General features: G+C 39.3%; 1 protein-coding gene across 1 annotated transcript in view; it reads left to right on the top strand.

The window, feature by feature from the left end:
- The window catches only part of scfd1 (sec1 family domain containing 1), a 141658-nt gene that overhangs the window by 70843 nt on the left and 47470 nt on the right, over positions 1 to 23345 (top strand). Inside the window, exons 14-15 of the mRNA XM_048600432.1 lie at positions 566 to 641; positions 18974 to 19027. Of these exons, the coding sequence (XP_048456389.1) occupies positions 566 to 641; positions 18974 to 19027 (130 nt within the window). The remainder of the gene's footprint in view (positions 1 to 565; positions 642 to 18973; positions 19028 to 23345) is intronic.

Raw genomic sequence — 23345 nt, 5'->3', positions numbered from 1 at the left:
TTGCTTTGCTGAAAAGCCAACTTCTCCTATGTCTTATGGCCACACAATTTTGTAGCAGCAAGGAACCCAAACTATTTTTGTTTGTTCACTGATAAAATATAATTAGAAAAAGTATTGCATTTTCATAGTGCTTTTCACAACCTTGGAACAAGTGCCGACTAGATAGTGTTTTATGTGCAAAATATAACATAGTATTATTTTCAAAACAGCACACCAGAAGGCTTAGCTCATTAAGATGTGGATGCCTGAAGCAACCAGACAAATCTGAGTGGTTGGAATGTTTGTACTGCTGAGAGCTCTACAGAACAAGCTCTGCCTGTGTAATTGAAAGCAGCTCTTGAACAAAACCGATCTTTGGTTTTGTTTTGATCATCCAGAAGAAAAAAAAGGTTCAGAATGTTCCTAAGCTAACAAAAAAATTATATCAATAACATTTGCAAATGTGAAAAATCTCAAATTACTCCTCTGTTCTGCACATAACTGATATAATTCATAGTCCAACAAAGTTTAGATTGACAAGTGTTAAAGGGTGAGCCCATTATAAAGTAATGTTTCTTTTTTGCAGCCTGCTTTCACGTGTAATGAACACTGGATCACAGTTTGTAATGGAAGGCGTGAAGAATTTAGTATTAAAGCAACAAGTAAGTATCTTAGGTTATTTATTCTGAACACAAAACAGTTACACATTAGAATCAAAGTAAAAAGAGGGGAGGGTGGTGGCATAGTGACATTGCCACTGGGTTAATAATACAGAACCCCAGGCTAATGTTCTAGGCTCATGGGTTTGGATCCCACAATGACGAATGGTGACATTTGAATTCGGTGTAATTTAATGACAGCGATGCAACCACTGTTGAATATGGTACAATCTATGTTGTTCACTTATGTCCTTTAGGGAATGAAATCTGCCATCCTTAACCTGGCCTTACATGTGACTCCAAACTGCCAGCAACGTGGTTCACTTTTAACTGCCCTCTGGGCAATCAGAGATTGGCAATAAATGCTGACCTAGGTAGTGATGCCTGCATCCCATGAACAAATGTTATTTTTTTTTAAATTTGGAGCACAAGTAATGAATACAGACTTGATTAGATTTAAAATTTATTTTAGTTCCCATACTCACTTCTGGCTTCAGAAAACAAATATGATCTGCATCATGTTGCCTATTGATGCATCACAAATTCAACTCTTGTAGGAGGATCAATAAAGGATTGATCCAAGCTATGGATAAGATCCACTCTTAAAGATATTGATTTGAGTCACCATTTCTCAGCTGTTAGACTCATTTGTAGTAAGGTGCAGAGATAGATATGTTTTAACTGAGGGCACTTCTACCCAATCAACAAGTGTTGTGTAACAAATCTGTCTTAATATATGTAAACTGTGCTGCTAGGCCGTATTCCTGAATCTTTTTCTAGTTTTTTGAAGGTTGCTTGTTTGCAATTTTCTTTAGCAACTTCTGGGATTGACTTAAATATTAGCCAAATTTCCTCAAGAAGCTTGGCATCATCAAAAACAAAGCTGCCTATTTGCTCAACACTGTAACATCCTATTCAACTCCAGTACATAAAGCAGCATCTCACCATGGTAACTTGCATTGCATCTCCCAACATTCCCCCCCTACCCCTAACCATCATGAAGGACAAAAGCAACAATATACTTGCCTACTGGCAACACCAACCAGTGATGTTGTTCATCATTCTGACTTCAATATATACTGCTATATCTTCACCTCTGTAACAAAATCTTGACAATCCTACCTCACAACATTATGGGAATTCTATCACTACTGGGAATAGAGCACATTAAGATATGTTTCCACCCAGTGGAACGTGGAGATGCAACTGCCCATGTTGTGCATTTTTCATTACTTGGACATATAGATTTGAAGTAGATCCCTGAATAGGCAGGAGTACAGACTTACTTCTATTGCACTTACTCTATTCAGAAGTGTTTTTGGACAGATTGTTTCATCTGGTTAGGATGGTGTGTAAATTGATTAAGGAAGAAAGGAGCATGATAGCTTTTTCTGCCATACACTATTATGAATTCAGGTCTGTCATAGGTACCTTCCCAAGCACAGTAATGTCAGTTGTCTCCATATGTAATGTGTCTGTGTTACTGATTGCAAGTTGTTTTCAACTCCCCTGTATCTGGTTTCTTGATAGGAGGACCCAAAAATGTTGCAAAAGTGTCCTTATCACCTGAACCAAGTATTTGTGCCCAGGTATTTTTTCAAGCTGTCTGAAAGAGAACAACCAAACAATTTGTGACATGATTCTCCAATCCAACTCATTAAGCTGCTTGATTTCATAGCACAACAGTTACTATTGGTCTGTTTTAGTCAGTACCATTTGCTATTATGTAAGAATGGACAAACCCATGAGTGCACTACACTTCGAGACATAACTAGATCCACATCTTCCAGGCCAACTGACAAATTTGTGTGACCAGATTTAGGTTAGTAGTTGCAGTTTTAACATGTACGAACCCACAGCAGAATTGTTACTCCCAAGACATCGCAATGTGCATAAAAGTATCTAAATTCATGACATGTAGAATGGTTCTTACATGTCCATGAAGACATGCCCTTAGCCCTTTGTTTTAAAGTAGTTCAGAGTAACCCAAATCCTTTGATGCTTTGAAAGACATTGAATAAAGACACAGCTTGATTGACTTTCTATGGAACTAAGTAGCCACCTTAGAGGCGCATTTTATGCTCATAATCTCCTACTATAAATGAGTGGCTTTAATGTTCCACATCTTGGTAGAGGTTATATAGTCAGGAAGAAAAAGAGAAGCATATAAATGTACCTTCCTGTTTCCTCCTCCCAGTTTCTACTGGAAACTGTGCTCTGTTTATCATATTTTGTTGTGTTGAATGCATTTCTTTTGCTGAGCAGCTGCTGAAATCGTTACCAAACGTTGTAGAGTCGGATTAGTTTAGTTTATTTAGCTTAGTTAATTTACTTTCTATGACCAATGAAATTTGTGACGATAAATAGAGATTCAGCCTATCTAACTTACCCTTTCATAGGAACCAGCACTCCTTCTTTACAGAATCTAGCTGTCAACTGAATGACATGAGACTTTGTTTTGAATACCCTGTCATTCTCTACGTGAAAAGTATACCAGTATTGAATTTACCTTTTGTAATTTGCAGCTATCTCTGCCCATTCTGCAATTTGATTTAAGTTGGAAAAAGAGTTTAAAAATGACTTAACCTGCTATAGTGCCCTTAGGTTAAAAACATTATGTTAAAGCAAGGTGAGCATTTCATTTTCTCTTTACTGAGCCATCAACATTGTGCTCTTTCTCATCATTGCTTCCCAGGCTTTAAAGTTTTCCTTGCCCTTCATTAACTAAAAGTAAATGTAATATTCAAAACCTGATGAGAGCATAGTACAACTTCAGTGTGACAGCCTCTTGGGTCGGAGATAGAACCATGGTCTCTACTTCAGAAGGTTCTATAGTTCATTGCTATTTACTGTTACTTTCCTGAGAATCCCATCTTGAGGACAGGGATCTATTAGTTGGCATTGCAAACTTGCCTGATTTAATTTTAAAGTCGTCATGTGTTGTCTGCAGCTATGGAGTAAGAAGCAAAGTGGCTGCCTGTTTCCGATGTTAAATTTCTTTAAATAACTGCCTCAAATATACATGATGGCAGTTTGTTGCAAGGTCCACTTTTCAACAAGTTTCAGGTCTTCCTTGAGCATTCTGTCAATAAAGGAGTGTGTTTTGTGTCCAGACTAGTATTGCTTGAACTGTGGAGCATGTCATCAATATGTATTCACAGAGCCATGGAGCATAGGAACACTGTGGGTTGTCTGAACTTTGGGACATGTTTACCTGTTGGTTGTCTAAGCTGTGGGAGTGCTAGCACTGTCAGCTGTCTGAAGCTTCAAGAGTGTTAGCGTTGTGCATTGTCTGAACCATGAGCAATATTGGCAGTGTGGGTTTTCTGAACCCTGGAGAGTGTTAGGACATTGCATTTTCTGAACTGAGGAAAATGTTAGCACTCCGTTGTCTAAGCTCTGAGCATGTGTCTGCAGTGTCACTACTCATTTATAGCTATTTCTGCATTCCATTTCTAACTGTGGTCTTTCTCACCATTGCTTCCCAGGCTCACAAATGCATTGTTTTGACAGTTACTATGTTTGCTTGTTTCTTTCCAGTAGAATCTCTCTTATTTTCAGTTACTCCAGACAATAACAGCTAGAAACTTGTATACTTCACCTCCCATCTTTCTTTGCACCCTCAGCACAATGTCTTTCCTTAGAGAATTTATTAGTTTTGAGTTCCTTCAAATCCTCTAAGATATTCATGTAAGTAATGGATCAAAACTGTTCTACCATTTCACTTAAATAAAAATATACACCTATCTTATCAAATTCCATAATATTATTAGTAATATAAACAGAAAATTACACAGAAACTCAGCAGATCTGGCACCACCTGTAGTGAGAGAAACTGCAGAGAAAACTAGTTCTAAAAAAGAGTCATGTTGGACCCAAAACGTTAACTCTCTTTCTCTCTTCACAGATTATGCCAGACCTGCTGTATTCTCTAGCACTCTCTTTTAATTATTTCAGATCTCTAGCATTCGCACTACATTGATTTATTTCCATAGTATTAGCTCTGTAATGAGATGTTAGTAGATTGCATTAGTAGAATGGCAGGAATGCACATTTTGGCCAGTTTGACATTGTGTAAGACAATGATCAGACATCTTCTGAAATGCTGTGTACAGCACTGATGGCCTAGTCATAGAAAGGATGCTATTTCCTAGACCTTCATCTTGCAAATATTCAGGGTGAGACCTATGCTCTCATTGACCTCTGTAAAGGTGCTGACAGTGGTCTGGAGTACACCCTCCGAGATTGTGCATACACAAGTGTCCGTGCTGCAGCTCGATGACACTCGCTGGGGTGACCCATCAACTTGGCCTGGCATTGTGGGGCAAACCCCCAATCATCAAGGTCCATGAGGAGGCCTTACAGAACATTGACCATTTTCAATACCTCGGAAGTGTCCTGTCAGCCAAAGCAGCTATTGATGAAGACATGGAGCGTTGCCTCCAGTGTGCTAGCACAGCTTTCAGCCGCCTGAGGAAAAGGGTATTCGAGAGCAACAACATTGGATCCGACACCAAGATCATGGTTTACAGAGATGTGGTGATTCCTGCCCTCCTATTGGCTCTGAGATGTGGAGTGTCTCCAGCAGACATCTCAATGCACTGGAGAAGTACCAGAAACGCTGCCAGTGCAAGATCCTATAAATCTGTTGGGAAAAAAGAAGCACCAACACCAGCATCCTCAACCAGGCCAACATCCCCAGCATCAAGGCACTGACTACCCTTGATTGACTGTGATGGACTGGACACGTCATCTGCATGACCAACATGGGACGCCCCCAGCAGGTGCTGTACTGCCAGTTTCGAAATGGCAGTCGAGCTCCAAGTGGACAAAGGAAGCGCTTCAGAGATACCGTCAAGACCTCACTGGCAAAGTGCAATATTCCCACAGACACCTGGGAATCACTGGCCCAAAACCGTCTGAAGTGAAGTAAAAGCATCTGGAAAGGCATTGAGCACCTGCAACTTGCCATCGGAGAAAAAAAATGGAAGCCAGGTGAAAACAGTGAAAGGAGCACGCTGCCACACCATTGCCCCAACCACCCCTTCCCATGACTAAGTGTAACAGAGCCTGAGGTAGCTGTATCGTTCTTTACAGCCACCTACAGACTCACTCTGAGAGTGGAAGAGAGTCATCCTTGTTTGCGAGGGACCGCCGATGGTGATGATGTTATTTCTTAGTGGACAGTGAAAGTTATTCTAAGATCTAAACAAAAGTTAAATTATGAGGTGGAAATAAGAAAAAAAGTTGTAATTGCCCTTAAGGAAAAAAAGAGACTTTGAAATCATGAATAAAATTCAGAGTGGAAACTTTTTTTTTGTAAACAGGAAAACAAACTTGTAGGATAAATTACCAGTGTGAGCGAAGAATATAAATAGGCTCAAGAGAAAATTGAATTAATTTGTGACGATAAGACAATGAGATGAGGTTCTTTTGAATTTTTTCAGGAATTGTTGATCCCTGTAGCATTTTTGTGCTTGTTTAATCGTTGTATGCTCCATTCTTGTTTGCATGAAATTCTGCTGTTATACTGAATCTGTAATTTCAACAGCCCTTGGACTGTAGCTTAGCTACACTGTTGTTCACCTCAGTGTAACTGAAGAAAATTTAAGCTTTTCAAAAAAAAAGGATTCTACTATAAGTGTGCGTATGGCTCAGTTTCTGATGAAAAATTGTTTCCTTGAACAACGGTAGTTTCAGCAATTACTAATCCATTTTGACATGTAATTTTGAGAATAGTTAGTCCCTCAGGAATAGTTTGCTGAAAGCTAAAGCCCTGATGATATATTTGTCGGAAAGTATAACTTCTGGATTTCCAAAATAAATACATTTTCAAGTAAATCAAATCAAAGAATTCTTCAGAAAATATTCCCTCCACATTAAAAATGTAGCTTTTGTACTCTAACTAACAGTAAAGAGTCAAGTTGGTGTTTGGCAAAAATAAATAAGAAATTGTTGCAGCTGTTTAATTTTCTAATGGAGTTTGTTTAAAGTGGACTGCTGATGCTTTCAAAGTAGAAACAATTAAAACGCGACAATTCAGTAGCAATTGTAAGTGTATAATTACTAAAAGTATTTAAACTATATTTTAACTTTGAACTTTGTTATTTGTTTGACATCAGACCTAGATTTCTTTTAACTGAATCTTGGGACATGTGTTGCCATTGAGAAGGTGGTGATGCATCACCATTATTGTGTGGTGTAGTTGTTCCCACAGTGCTTTTTAGAAGAAAGTGGCAGGTTTTATCTCAGCAACATAACTCGTGTCAAGATGCTGTGAAGGGAAAGTTGCAGGTATTTGATGTTCCCATGCATTTGACTCGAACATCACTCCATGTCAAAGAGAGTTTAGATGGTGCTGCCAACAGAGACCTGGCAAATTGCTGAAGTGCGTCCTACAGATGGTACACACTTGTCGTCGTGCTGCAATAGTGCAGAATGTGATGTTTAAGGAAGTGGATGAGCTGCCATCAAGAGAACTGTTTTGCCATGTTAGAGCAGCTACACTCATCCAGGCAAGTGTGAAGAATACACACAGTGTATCTTAGTAGCATAATAGGTCGGCACAACATCGTGGGCCAAAGGGCCTGTACTGTATTGTTCTATGTAATACCATCATGTTCCTGTGTATGGTAGGGAGGTATCATGGGGTGTGCAGTCATCATGAGGTAAAGCACTTGCCATAGAATATCCAACCTCTGAACTATTCCAGTAATGCTATCACTTCATCTTCTTGTTACTAATAAATGCTTTGGGTGAAATTAAAATCTAGCAATTTAAGCTCTCTATTGGCCCCCGCACCCGACCCCAACAAGTATGCTTTTTGTGATTCCGGAGGAGGCAGATGGTTGATCTTCACCATACTGGCTCTACACATTATACCCAGAAACAAGCAGTCAGTCAGCCAATCAGCCAATCCAAATCAAGATAAATGACCATCGCTTCAAATCTCTTCAGTCAACTTCCACCAACTTCTGCAATAAATGCAAATCCATAGTTCAGGAAATACAAAAGATATTGTTCATAATGTAAAGAGTTAGAAAGTAAAGGGAACAAGTTGAAAAAGTTACATACTTTAAATCTTCTAACTCATAATGCATACATGTTCTAAAAGTCTTAAATAGATAAAAATAAGGTTTTGGGACAGAAGAAATAAATACTTAGATCATAAATAAGTTGTCCATAAATAATAAGACACAATAATATTTCAGTGGCAATAAAGTTTATATTACACATATTCAGCTCAGTCAGTTTGCTACGTAATAGTGACTATCACAACACATTGAGGTCTCACTATTTCTACAGTCATTACAAATGTGCAAAGATTTAGCCAAACTGTCCAAAGTTTCCAATTTTCCTGACCAATGAACCCAGGTTAAAAGAACAGGTTTCTGTACTTAATGATAAAAAGACTTTATTGCAAACAAATTTACTTTAACCAATGATAATCAAGAAATATGATTTGCTATCTTATGTCCTACAACTTAAGCTCCATCCATTCTTGAATTACCCCCTTTACAAAAGACAGACAAGATGTGGATATTAGGACTGGGGACAAAAAATCAGGGAAACACAGTTCAATAGCAGCAGTATGGGACACAGGATTCAATGAGTTGCTTTCTTTCTTTTCTTTGCAATGCCTTTTAATTTCTTTGTTGTTGACACAAGGTTGTATGCACACTACTGCTGTCCTTTGTTCACTGGATGAGAATTTATCCTTTCCTATCTTTAAATTTCCTTCAATAGGAGATTGCAAAGAAAAGTGAGTAGAAGACAGTTGCCTGTTATTGAACTCTTCTGGTACCTCCATTTGAGAGGGAGTTTTTTTTATGCTTTCTGTCTGCAAGCTAGGTTGTTTTCTGCTGCATTCATTTTGCACACACTATGGTAACCTGGTCAGGAGCTAATCAAATCATTTCAAGCAGTTTTCGTTTGGTTCAAAACCTATCATCTCCGGTGCTTGCTTCTGTTCTCACTGTTCCAGGAAAAATGAAACATTGTATACCACTCACAATGTGCTCAATGTAAACATAATTTTTAAAATTGCAGCCATCTCTTAGCACAGTCTCCTTGGTTTAGGACAGCACCTTTTGTAGTCAACAGTCCAAATAAAAAGCAAAGAAAGATATGGTTTTTACATAATGGACTAAAACTGCACCTTTAAGCTACAGTAGTCAAACCTCATTCCAGCTCTCAAATTCTGATTTGAGCTATGAGTTCTATATATTTATGCGATTAGGTATGCTTCTGATTCACATCATTATGGTTTATTATTCACGCTCCCGTATTCTATTTGTACCTTATTAATGTGGTCAAAATCCAACTTTTCCAATACCACCAATACATTATGACATTATTTGAGATTTTGAAACAGATGGAAGGAATAGTTTTATTAATTTGAGTATAGAATCTCCACTGTTTGTGAAGTACGAAGGAAGCTTACATGCTTATGGCATTGGAGTAGTTATATATTAGTTTGTCTTGTACAACTGTAGAAATTTTATAAACTCTAGATGCAGTGATTCGACTAATCTTGCTACAAAATAGTGAGTGAAACACCACCATGGTGATAGTCAGCTGTGACCAGTCTGGATTGGAAATCATAGACTCCCTACACTGACCCTCTGAAGAGCACCTTACCCAAACCCAGTCCACTACCCTATCTGCATATCCATCATGGCTAATCCACTTCGTCTGCAAATCCATATACACTACAGACAATTTAGCATAGCCATTCCATCTAACCTGTACATCTTTGTGACTGTGGGAGAAAACCAGAGTACCCGGCAGAAACCCGCACAAACAAAGGGAGAATGTGCAGACTCCACACAGTGGGTCACCCAAGGCTGGAATTGAATTCCGGTCCCTAGTGCTGTGAGACAGTAGTGCTAACTACTGAGATGTATTTGGAGCAGACGATCTTTCATTTCCTCTGACATGTTTTGTAATGCAGCATTGAAGCACAAAAGCAACTAACTTTAACAGTTGTAATTGACATGATGAATACAAAAGCTCTTTAAATTGGGAGATTTCTATTTAAATCAAATGTTTAAAGTGCATGTTCTCGTTCAGAAAAGCTGTGATTTTATGTATTTTGTTATCTTTGCTTAACCTTTGTAAACATGGCCAACATTTTGGAACTTTACTTTTGTTGAGCCAACTTTTACTGAATATCTGCATTATTTGACAGGGTATTTTAATGCTTATGTGGAAACACTAACCTTGTTCAGACTACCAGCTCTACGTGGCCAGAATTAGGATGCAAAAATCTTTAAAGCTGTCTACAGAAATAGAGTAGATGTTGCACAAGAGCTTCCTTTATTTTAGTGGAGGAATCTAGCGGTTTTGTGGTTTTTGAAATGCTAATTCTGATTATGGACTGTATTAGGATTAAAAAGTATCTTCGATAAACATTAGCTATTAAAAGTTCGCTGAACATTCAGAGTAGGTCCATTACTATTTTATCATGATTGGCATTTCATTTATTCTGATTTTAGTGGATAATGCATGCAAATATTCCATGTGCCATTACTCAGAGGAACATTTTGTTTGCAAATTCTTTGGCCAATTTCCTTGTTAGACCGAACCTTGCTATAGGACCTTGAGAATAAATAATTATTAATATTAAAAGAACATTATTGTTTTCAGAATATAATTACAGGTGTTTGTTATGCCAAATTAGCCAGAAGTCCTAGCAGACTTAAAAAATGATGAAATCAAAATTTAATTTATAAATAGCCTTTAAAAAAATGAAAAGACATAAGGAATAAACTAAAATACTTAGTTTCCATATGGCTGAACTTAAAGTCAGAGAGCTAATTTTAATTTTCTAGCTTTGGGTTCTGAAATTCTATTGCTAATGAATATGATTAAAGTACATTGTTCTTTTCAAGACTGTCATTTTCACATTACCAGTGTTAAATTTCCTGATGCCTTTCATTTACTTATAGGTGCATTTGTTAGTTATATTACGTTTTAAACAATTTACTTGTACAACAATTTGATTATTTTCATCTGTGTGCCATATAGAAGGTGGTTAATTAGCCTGTCATATCTATGCCTGCTCTCCAAATGAGCAAAGCACCTATTCCAGTCCTTCATTTCTCCCCATTACTTTGTAATTTCATTCTCTTCAAGAAATAATTCAAGTTCCTTCTGAATGCCTACTTGCACCACACTGTCAAGCAATGTATCCCAGATCTCATCTACACAATGCCTGAAAATGTTTCCCCTCGTGCCTCTATTGCTTCTTTTGCCAATTACCTTACATAAATGCCCCCATGCTCTTGACTATTCCACCAATGGGAAGCTTTCCCTATCTATCCCATCAAAACTCCTCATTATTTTCAACAACCAAGTCTCCTTTCAACCTTGCCTTCTATAAGGAAACCTGTACCATTTTCTCCAATCTATTTACATAACTGAAGTTCCTCATCCGTGGAACCATTCTTGTAAATCTCATCTGCACTCTGTCTGATGTCTTCACATGTTCTGTAAAGTGTTCTGTCCTGAACTGGATACAATACTCCAGCTGAGGCCAAGCCAGTAATTGAAACAAGTTTAACGTAAACCCTATGCTCTTGAATTCCATGCCCCTAATATTAAAGTCCAGCATACTGTCCTGCCATTTTCACTGATGTATCCACATATATAAATCATAGAAATATAAATGCTAGAAGCAGGAGTAGGCCATTTTGCCCCTCTGCCATTCAAAATGGTCATTGCTGATACTCTGTCTTAATTCTTATTCCCACTTTCTGCACAAACCCATTGATGCCTTTAAATCTTAAAAAAAAATTTATCACCTTGAATATTTTCAGTGACTTGGCCTCCATAGCCATCTGTGGTAGAGAATTCCACAGGATCACAACCCTTTGAGAGATGAAATTTTTCCTCATTTCAGTGTTAAGTGGCTTACCCTTTATCGTGAGTCTGTGACCCTGGTTCTAAGCTCTGCAGCCAGAGAAAACATCCTCCCTGCATTTAGTCTGTCCATCCCTCCTCATCCTTCTAAACCCTAGTGAGTACTGGCCCAGTTGAACCAATCTCCGCTCAGAGCACAGACCTGCAATCCCCAGTATCAACCTTGCGAGCCTCCATTGCACTGCTTCTGTGGCAAGTATATCCTCTCTTAGGTAGGGAGACGGAGACTGAAACTGCAGGTGTGGGCTCACCAATCCCCTTTTTCGCACCACTACTCCTTTTGCTGTTTATATACCAAAAAAATTAAAATTCTTATCTTTATTTTCAAATTCCTTCATGATTTCCCCCTCCCTATCTCTGTAATTGTTTCCATCTCTACACACTTAAAGTTATCTGTGCAGTTCTAATTTTGGCTTCAGGTGCACTTCCAATTTTAATTGCTAAACTAACACAGAATGGCATCTTTAGTTCTGGCTTGCAAATTAATTTTAATTTTTAAATAAATGTGGGAGAAATCCTTAGTGCTAAGTCTATAACACCATAACATTTAGGAGCAGAATTAGGCCATTCAGCTCATCCAGTCTGCTCCACCAATCAATCATGGCTGATAGGCTGATGGTGTTTCTCAACCCCATTCTCCTGTCTTCTTCGTCTAACCTTTCACCCCCTTAATCCCCTTAAATGGATGAGATTTCTGAATATTTGTAAGTGTATGGTAAAATAGGGCAAAGTCAGCTGTGGTTTCATCAAGGGGAGGTCATGCCTGACAAATCTGCTGGAATTCTTTGAGGAAATAACGAGCAGGGTAGACCAAGGAGAGCCAATGGATGTTATCTACCTGGACTTCAAGAAGACCTTTGACAAGCTGCCGCACAAGAGGCTGCTGAGTAAAATAAGGGCCCATGGTGTTAGAGGCAAGGTGCTAGCATGGATAGAAGATTGGCTGTCTGGCAGAAAGCAGAGAGGGGGATAAAAGGGCCTTTCTCAAGATGGCAGCCGGTGACAAATGGTGTTCCGCAAGGGTCAGTGATGGGACCACAACTTGTCACTTTATACATTAATGATCTAGATGAAGAAAGTGTGGGCATTCTGACTAAGTTTGTAGACGATGCAAAGATAGGTGGAGGGACAGATAGTATTGAGGAGGTGGGGAGGCTGCAGAAGGATTTGGACAGGTTAGGAGAGTGGGCAAAGAAGTGGCAGATGGAGTACAACGTGGGAAAGTGTGAGGCCATGGACTTTGGTAAGAAGAATAAAAGCATGGACTATTTTCTAAATGGGGAAAAAATTCAGAAGTCTGAAGTGCAAAGAGACTTGGGAGTTCTAGTCCAGGATTCTGTCAAGGTAAACTTGCAGGTTAAGTTAGTAGTCAGGAAGGCAAATGCAGTGTTGGCATTTATTTTGCGAGGACTTGAATATAAAAGCAGGGATGTACTACTGAGGCTTTATGAGGCTCTGGTCAGGCCACACTTGGAGTATTGTGTGCAGTTTTGGGCCCCATATCTCAGGAAGGATGTACTGGCCCTGGAGCGGGTTCAGAGGAGGTTCACAAGAATGATCCCAGGAATGAAAAGCTTAACGCATGAGGAACGTTTGAGGACTCTGGGACTATACTCATTTGAGTTTAGAAGGATGAGGGGGATCTAACTGAAACTTACAGAATACTGAATGGCCTGGACAGAATGGATGTTGGGAAGATGCTTCCATTGATAGGAGAGACTAGGACCCGAGGAAACAGCCTTAGAGTAAAGGGAAGACCTTTTAGAACAGAGATAAGGAGAAACTTCTTCAGCCAGAGAGTGGTGAATCTATGGAATTCACTGCCACAGAAGGCTGTGGAGGCCAGGTCATTGAGTACATTTAAGACTGAGATAGATAGGTTCTTGATTATCAAGGCGATCAAGGGTTACGGAGAGAAAGTGGGAGAATGGGGTTGAGGAACTTATCAGCCATGATTGAATGGCAGAGCAGACTCCATGTGCCAAAAGGCCTAATTTCTGCTCCTTGGTCTTATGGTCTTATAATCATCAAGAACCTGTCTATCTCTGTCTTAAATACATCCAACGACTTGGCCTCCTCCGCCTTCTGTGGCAAATGAATTCCACAGATTCACCATTCTCTGGCCAAAGAAATTCCTTCTTTTCCCAGTTCTAAAAGGTTGTCCCTTCACTCTGAGGCTGTGCCCTCAGGTTCTAGTCTCTCCTACAAGTGGAAATCTCTTCTCCACACTCCACTCTATCCAGGCCTGTCGACATTCCGTAAGTTTCAGTCAGATCCCCTTCCTCATCCTACAATAATCAAGTACAGATCCAGAGTCCTCAGCTGGGAGGGTCTAGGGGGTCAGCAGGAGCAGGGAAAGCTACCCCTCTCAAACGATCAGATCTATTAGGTCAAGTAGGTTGCTGCATATTACTAAAGCTCCCCTCACCTCCCTTCAAGCTGGGAAAATCGTAAGATTAGTGTGAAAATGGTGATTTGTAGTGAATTTTTAGGATATACTGTAATGTAAACACTAGTGACTCAGAATGGAGAAAATTCAAATCTTTACTACTTGAAGTTAGAATGATTAACTGGTTGTACTTCTCAGAGGAAATATTTGATAAAGTTTTGGAATTTAACATGGAAAAACATTTTGGTAAAATAAGGCCAAAAAGTATTAAATTGGATGGGTAAAAAGTAGAATCCTATAAACAAATATTCTCTAAATTTAAAACTCCTACTGAGAACATGAAACTACATTCTGGAAACGGGAACTGCAGTGACTCCCTGCCATTATGTTTATATTGCTGGCTCTCATTTGTGCCCTTCCTTCATTACTATTGATTGACATGTTTTGATAGTGGAGCTGGAGACAAAATCCTGTTGAAAAGGGATAAACTAATTCGGAGCCATATACCAATTTCCTTTAAACATGTCAAATCATCGTGGTTTGACTTACACACCTTATGAAGAATTTAAGTTTATCTCGAGATCTTACACCATTAAAGATGTTGTACAAAGCCAATTGATTTGGAACATGTTTCCAAGCAGTGTTGCATTTTAGTTTATTATAGCACTGAACTAAACTCACATGTAACATAAATCCAATGGATGGACAAGGCCATTAGTACCTTCTGAACAAGATCAGGATTCATAAAAGGCGAATAGGAGCAGATCCATGATTTGTTAGTTTGGGCACAATGCATCAGTAGATTCAATTTTTAAAAGTCATCTGCATCAGATATTTCGAAGGAATCAAAATAAGACATACTTTTAGGGACTACTTCAGGTAATTACAACTTACTTTAGTTGTGTGGATGTTTCTTATTGCCCTTTACACGAAACTGATATTCAGAATGTAGGAAGCATAGAAATGAGTCTTGGCCATTACGTTGAACATGGTCTCTTGCAGGAAGTGTAATGGGTGGTTATTTGACTGCCTATATAAGATTACAATAAATTGCTGTAGTCCTTTATAATATGTTTCGGTGGAATTAATAACTCTGGTAGTTGAACAGATCTTTTCATTTGAAGCTAAAATTCATTTGGCAGCAAATGTGGAAAAGAAAACTTCATGCTTCACTTTGACATGAAATTCAACTGATCAAGGCAGAAAATGATTTTAGCAGTGACTACTGTAGGGGGTCTCAGATATTTAATGAGTTACTCTAAAAATAGACTCGTACAATTTCAATTAAAAGCCCCTGTTTTAGCAAATAATGTAATTTCACTGTTAACTTCTCACATTTTGAATACATACATGGTCTAACTATACTTAACATATGTCCTCTATTGCCAGAGCTACTAAGTTTGCAAAAAGCTGTAATTAAATTACTACTGCCAGTATAGAATTAAAGAGGCATTATGCTGATATTATTGCAGTTTTCTGCATATCTTCTCATGATAAAGATATACAAGGGAATCCACATCAGCAATCTTTAAACCAGCTTTTTTTAAATGCATAAACTTACTGCAAAGTCCACTATCTCAAATATATGGAAGATTCAGACAGTACAGTATATTAAAAAAATCCATTCAAAACCACAGTTATAAGCTAATTACTGAACTTGACAAACGTGCAGACAATTCACAACGATCAAAGCGGCCCATTTTTGCCTGTTTTAAATATGAAAAGACGTGATTAGCATTCAAAAACTATAACTGGTGACTAACAATAGGAAATACAGAGTTCCCTCACTCTCTAAAGTTCTGACCCAGCTTTTGGCCACCTGACCTAATACCTTCTTATGTGACTCAGTGTTTTATTTTCTTTAGAATATCCCCATGAAGTATCTTGGGATGTTTTATTCCATTAAATAAAGTTGAAATCACCGTTGAACTTATGCTTTGGTACTCACCTGCATCTATGGCTTGAAAGGCTTAAAGCTGTCACCTTTTAGTGGTGTTTAACTCCAGCATATTGTTTTGCAAATCAAATCATTTTGTTGATAGTCAAAGCAGTCTTTTAATACTTGTAGATCTGTTTGAATTAAAGCTGTGTTAAACTGAACAGAATTTTCACTGTTTAACGTTTTTTCTGAGTGGAGAAATCTTCAGGCTGCAGTTGTTTTATATGTTACTTTTCAAAATGACTCTCTAATGCATTGGAATGAATTGAAGGAACAACAACAACTTGTATGTTGTGTATTTAATGGAATAAAACATCCCAAGATGCTTCATGGGGATATTCTAAAGAAAATAAAACACTGAGTCACATAAGAAGGTATTAGGCCAGGTGGCCAAAAGCTGGGTCAGAACTTTAGAGAGTGAGGGAACTCTGTATTTTAAGAGTTGAACTCTTTCTAAAATTTTGTCAAGTGTTGCATTTAACCCTACCATTAACTTGCAGTTTCTTTCAGTCTTAATGGTAAACAAGCTATTTGAGAGTAGCAGCTCCATAATTAGTTATTTATATGGCTAGTTAGAACTAGTTCCCAAGCCATCAGGTCTGACTCAAGTCTTTGGAATTCCAACTAATATGCATGAAGGAGATTTTTGCTCAGGCTCTGAATAAGTTGCATGTTTTCCAGCAAGATGGAGCACAGCTTTTATAGAATGCTGACCTAAGCAATTTGTTGAATGAGGAAGTTCGAAGTGATAAGGGAAGAAGTGATGTTCTGGTTTACAGAACAAGGAGGATTTGAAAGACACTGTAGGACACGCCAAGACTTGAGAGCTGAAATCCAAAACATTAATAAGATGAGCAAATAAGTAATTGGTTGTTCAGATTTATGGCTTTTCTAAATACTAAACAGGGAAAGTAGTTGAAATTCACACTTGGACAAATTTCTAACCTTGGAAACCTAATTAAACAAAATACAAAAGAGAGTTATTTTCCAATCAGCCTGTTTAGGAATGTTATGACATACCTCTGGACCAAGTCAGATTTAACTAGGTCTCCTAGTTCAGGGGCAGAGACATTATCACTTCCTCACAAGAGCCCCTTTACAGAGATGGTAAGGCAGGTAATATGTTGCAGCTGTAGCTTGTGGATGCTTGTAGACAACGCTGTGATTCTGGGCCAAGAGGCCTGGGTTGAAGTCCTGCCTGCTTCAGAGGTAATAAACCATTGTGATTCGCAACAGTTCCATTTGCAAGAAGTGACATTTTGACAAGCTTTGGTTCTGAGTTGATAGCTAGAATCTAATCTTCAGACACTGATGCATCAAGGAAGGTGTAAGTTACCGGGACACTTTGGTCCAGGGAACAGTCATACACCTTGAATTAGCTACTTCAAATTTGATCTGTGGTGAGTGATCAGAGAAAATGATTGAGTGAGGCAAGTATGGGACAAATTTAGAGGATGTCAGCTTCCTATGCCAGCTAATCAATTTTTAAAATTATTTCAAAGGATATGAGCATTATTGCCCTTGAGATGATGATGAATTATCGTCTTGGACCACTGTAGTCCATATCGTGTAAGTAAACTCACAATAGGAAGGAGGTTTCAGCATTACATCAAGCCAGAGGATCAACCCAGGCTCAGTGAAGGAGGGTATGCCAGGAACAGCACCAGGCAAACGTAAAAATGAAACGTTGACCTAGCAAAGCTACAAACAGGACCAAGGAGATTCAGCAGTTTGATCCAGCGACAGATATGGGTTGGCAATGTGGTTCCAAATATGAAGTATGTGTGGTTTGGACAGGAGTTTGCAGGTTGTGCATCTGTGCCCTTATCCTTCTGGGTAATACAAGTCATAAATCTAGAGCATGCTGTTCAAGGAGCCTTGATGAGTTGCTGTTGTTCATTTTGTAGGTGGTGCACACTGCTGCCGATATCTGTCAGTGGTGGAGGAGATGAATGTAAAATGTGGTGTACAGGGTGAAAATCAATCAAGTTGCTTTTTCCAGAATTGTGCAGACCTTCTTGAGTGTTGCTAGAACAGCACTCCTCCAGGCGAGTGAAGAGTATTTCACTCGTGACTTGTGCCTTCTAGATTGTGGACAAGCTTTGGGGAATGAGGAGATGAACTGCTTACCTCGGCATACGTAATTTCTGACCTGTTCTTGCAGCTACTGCATGTATAGGCTGATCCAGATCACTTTCTGGTCAGTGGTTGGCCCCAGGATGATCATAGTGGAGCATTCAGCAATGGTAATTTGTTAATGTTGTTAAATATCAAGAGGAGATGACTCTGGCTGATCTTCCACTTTCTGTCCTCCATAAATATAAGTTATCCAAAACTCTGCTACATGTGTGCTAATTTACATTAAGTACTGTTCATCTGTCAATCCCGTGCTTAATGATGTCCATTGGCGCATGGTTAGGTAACGATCAATTGTAAATTTTTCATCTTATTTTCAAGTTCTTCCATGGATTTAGTCCTAATCTCAGCTAAAGCTACAAATCTCTAAAATAGCATGCGCCTCAAATTTTGGCTACTTAAGCATCTCCTGAGCACACTAAACCGTTGACATCAGTTGCCAACACTCTAAGCTCTGGAATTTCCTCTTCACCTCTCTACCTCTTTTTCCTTCTTTAAGGTGTTCCTTAATGATCTAGTTGAATATGTGGTTAATGCCTTATTTTATTCACCTTTGTGAATTCCCTTGTAACATTTTACAACATTAATTGTGCCGAATAACTACACGTCATTGCTGCACATATTATGTCATTAAATTGAAGATAAACAGTTTTCATTTTGCTTTTTGTTTTCTTGGGAGAGATGTAGGCTGTTGGAGTTGTAGATGACAGCAGGGCAACCTATTCACTTTGTACCATTAATGTGGGATGACAGTTACATTAAACAAATAGTATGATGTGATCTTTGTTGTTTAACCTTTTTCGTGTCAAATACGTCACACAATATACAGACTAGTATTAATAGATGTCTGTGATCAAAGTTTAGTCAACCTACTGGAACCTTGAAGAATAGTAATGAAATATTCATAATTGCCAATAACTGATCAATTTCCGATTATCTCCTTTACAGAATCTACCAGTGACTCGGATTTTGGACAACCTCATAGAGATGAAATCACATCCTGTGAGTAAAATTCCTAGCATTTAACTTGCAAGATCAGAAAGGCAAATTGAAAATTAAAATTACCCAGTATCTGTACTTCATTCAAGAGTTTAGATGTCCAGGAACAGGTATAGGCCATTTAGCTGCTCAGGCCTGTTTCTCCATTCCATGAGAAACCCTCGTTATTTATACTTCAGTTTCATTCACCTACCTGTGCTCCATATACCTTGATACCCTCAATGAAACAAAAATGCTTCTTGATCTTAGTTTTGTAAAGTTTGATTAACTCAGTATCTCTGTTGTTGTGGCCAGGGTTTGCAAATTTCCACCACCCTCTTGTGTGAAAGATCTTTGCTGTTTCAGGTTCCATGCAGTCTTGGATTGCAACATCTGATTTGTATCGCATTGAAGTGCGGGCATGCAGGTAGAATTGACATTGGCTAATTGTGCAAATGTTCCTTGTGTTGTGACATTTATGCAATAAACAATATCTGCCGTATATATAAGGTTTAACCTGACAAAGTGGATGAAGTATAAAGTGGGCCGAATAGGAACAGATGTGTGAAAAGAATCCAAAACAATAGCTTGATCTTTTGCAGTGTTCATTTTGAGAAAGTTATAATTCATCTGGGATTTTATGTCAGACAAACAAACTGATAGCACAGAGGTAACTGTAAAGTTGAGAAAAATGATGGAGAAGTGACATTGAATGCCGGAACAAAAACAGAAGTTGCTGGAAAAGCTCAGCAGGTCTGGCAGCATCTCTGAAGAAAAAATCAGAGTTAACATTTCGGGTCCAGTAACCTTTCCTCGGAACCATTGGTATGGGACCTGACCCAGTGTTTGTAGGTGGATTTAATGAGGGCAGCACTTGGATGTAGAAGATAGGAGAGAGGAAGACAAGGTTAATTGGGATGCTCTGGAAGTGGTGATGCACATCTTTTTGTTGTGGAAGGGAGAGTAATTAGTGGCAAATCACATTAAGTCATAATGCTTATCGGAAAGCTGATGCTGACATGTTGGGCCAATGATCAGGGAAATAGGAGTGGAACCGCAAAGGGAAATCCCATGAAGTTGTACAGTAGTAGAAAGCTGAAAATACAGAATACCATAGACAGCCATGTCAAATATTATGGAATGGCAAAGAGCACTGCATCACTCAATTCCACATGTACATTTTCATTTGAATGCATGTTCATGAAGATTATTTGAAGATTGGAAATGAAATAGGCAATGAAATAGGCAAAAAATAATCAGGCGAGTTCTAACACAAATGTGCCGATTATACACCTGCACATACAGGATAGTAGAATATACAACCCTTAATAGAAATATGCTGATGTACCGCTACTTCCAAATAAACAGCTGTTTGCAATAAGACATTCTGTTTTCTACTGAGAAAGAATGAAAGGGTGTTTATGATTTGTGAAATGTAGTTTTTACTATGAAGTACTGTCCAGTCTTTATAAATTGTTCATGCATGTGTGGTTTCATGGATCAAAAAGAGTTAGTTAATGGACAGCAGCCAGTTCTGCAATACAGAACAATGGTTCTCTTTGTTTCTGGTAGCGGAGGAGAAAATTTAATTCCAAAATCATTAATGAGTCGGTGCCAAAGTGTTTAAAGAAGCCTGAAGAGCATTAGATGAAACTATTTAGACATCCACATCAGTAGACCATAAGATATAGGAGCAGAATTAGGCCATTTGACCCATTGAGTCTGCTACACCATTCAATCATTCTCAACCGCAACCTTCTGCCTTCTTCCCATAACCTTTGATCCCTGTACTAATCAAGAACTCATCTAGTCTTCTTAGCCTCCCTCTTCCCTCCAGCGTATAGTCTTTCTGTTTTCTTCTATCTCTCCCTCCAGTTAGCCACCAACTCTTATGATTGTCCTGAATACTGCACTCAATCTCAGTATTGAATCAGAGGGGGAATGGAATTAATGAGCCAAGCTTGACACTATTGTGTCAATAACACCATTTTGTCCAAATTAGAGTTTACCTTGTAGAAATGTGTATGCCAAGAAAACGGCAAATACTACCTGTCCTAAAAAGCCAAAAGAATTTATTGATACAAGTGCACAAGATGGAAAGCTTGTGATCAGCGATGTGGGTTCATGTGTCCAGTTAGTTGCATTCATTGTATTGAGTAATGGCAGGGTGGGGGCGATGACCAATTTGTTCAGTTGGCTAGATGATTTGTGTGTGGATCAAGATAACACTAGCAGGATTGGTTCAGTTCCCATTCTAGCTGAGATAAAGTTGAAACCTGGCTTCTCGCACTGCCTCTGAGATCAGAAGATAATAGAGAACCATCAGTGACAAAAACTATCAGGGAAGAGGCTCAGGATTAAGCATCAGAAGATATTGAGCCAAGAATCTATCTTTGGGTTGGACACTCATTAAACATGTTTTAAGTTTTAAAAAGAGATTCAAAATTTCAGTTAATAGATGAAAAGATAATATGACATGATTTCATGTTTTACAATATTTTCTTGTATTCAACGGCTAAAACAGCTACTGACTTAACACTATTTTTTTGTCAGTTGCTTCTTCATAAAATTACAGAGAGGAATGGTTCCATTTTATACTTAACTCCCCTCACATTCTACAGAATTATGGCTTTCTAGCAAAGTCTACAGTTGTTTCCAACTTCCTAGTTCTGCCAGGAATTACTTTGACTGTCACCAGGCATTTTCTTCAGTTTTAGGAGAGATTCTTAAATGCATTTTCAATTCCAATGATTCCCCTCCCCTGGTCACACCAGGAAGAGTATCCAGCAGTTGATGCCTGCAGGTTGTATCTCTGACTAGAGGTTGTTTCTCAGTTCTCTGGTTCTGATAGCAAACATAGGCTAAGAAAACGGTATCTTCTGCCCTGAGATAGCGGGAACTGCAGATGCTGGAGTCAGAGATAACACAGTATGGAGCTAGAAGAACACAACAGGTCAGGCAGCATCAGAGGAGCAGGAAAGTTGATGTTTTGGGTCGGGACCCTTCTTCAGAAATGTGGAGGAGGAAGGGAGCTCAGAAATAAATAGAGGAGGGGTGGGGCTGGGGACGGTAGAGGGGAACGGTGATAGGTGAGTGCAGTGGGCATTGGTCAATGGGATGGGAGAGGCAGATTGGTGGGAGAGAAGATGGACAGGTTGTGTGATGTCAAGGAGGCAGGGATGAGAGGGAGTGTTCGTCGTGGGATTTTTTTTTTCTTTTATTCATTCACGGGATGAGGGCGTTGCTGACCAGGCAGCATTTATTGCCCAGCAGGCAGTTGAGAGTCAACCACATTACTGTGGGTCTGGAGTCACATGTAGGCCAGACCAGGTAAGGATGGCAATTTCCTTCCCTAAAGGACATTAGTGAACCAGATGGGTTTTTCTGACAGTCGACAATGGACTCATGGTCATCATTACATTGTTAATTCCAGGTATTTATTGAATTCAAGTTCCACCATCTGCCATTGCGGGATTCAAACCTGGGTCCCCAGAACATTATCTGGGTCTCTGGATTAATAGTCCAGCGATAATACCACTAGGCCATCGCCTCCCCAGATGAGGCTGGGGGTGGGGAGATTTTAAAACTGGTGAATGCCATGTTTAGGCCATTAAGCTGTAGGCTCCCAAAGCGGAATATGAGGTGCTGCTCCTCCAGTTTGCAGGTGGTATCATTGTAACACTGGAGGAGGCCCAGGATGGACATGTCTCTGAGAGACTGGGAATGGGAGGGGGAGCTAAAATGGTTGGCAACCGGAAGGTGTTGTCATTTTTCGCGTACAGAATGTAGATGTGCTCTACAAAATGGTCTCCGAATCTACACTTGGTCTCAGCGATGTAGAGGAGGCCACATGGAGCAACAGATACTGTAGACCAAGTTGACGGATGTGCAGGTGAACCCCTGTCTGATATGGAAAGTTTGTTTTGTGACTTGAATGGAGGTGAGGGGGGAGGTGTGGGGGCAGGTGTAGCACTTCCTGCAGTTGCAGAGAAAGGTGCCGGTGGTGGTGGGGTTAGAGGGGAGTGTGGAGCGGACGAGGGAGTCACGGAGAGCGCGGTGCCTACAAAAGGCAGATGGGGTGAGGAGGGAAATATCTCTTTGGTTGTGGGGTCAGATTGTAGGTGGCACGTTGGATGCGGAGGTTGGTGGGGTGATATGTGAGGACAAGGCAGATTCTGTCTTTATTTTTAGTGGGGGAGGGGATGTGAGGGCAGAAGTGCAGGAAACACAAGAGATAGAACTGCTTCAGAGATAGTAGGAACTGCAGATGCTGGAGAATCTGAGATAACAAGGTGTAGAGCTGGATGAACACAGCAGGCCAAGCAGCATCAGAGGAGCAGGA

This window comes from Rhincodon typus, chromosome 8, assembly GCF_021869965.1.
Source record: "Rhincodon typus isolate 14 chromosome 8, sRhiTyp1.1, whole genome shotgun sequence".
In the NCBI taxonomy this organism is placed as follows: Eukaryota; Metazoa; Chordata; class Chondrichthyes; order Orectolobiformes; family Rhincodontidae; genus Rhincodon; species Rhincodon typus.
This window is presented reverse-complemented; position numbering and strand designations above follow the sequence as displayed.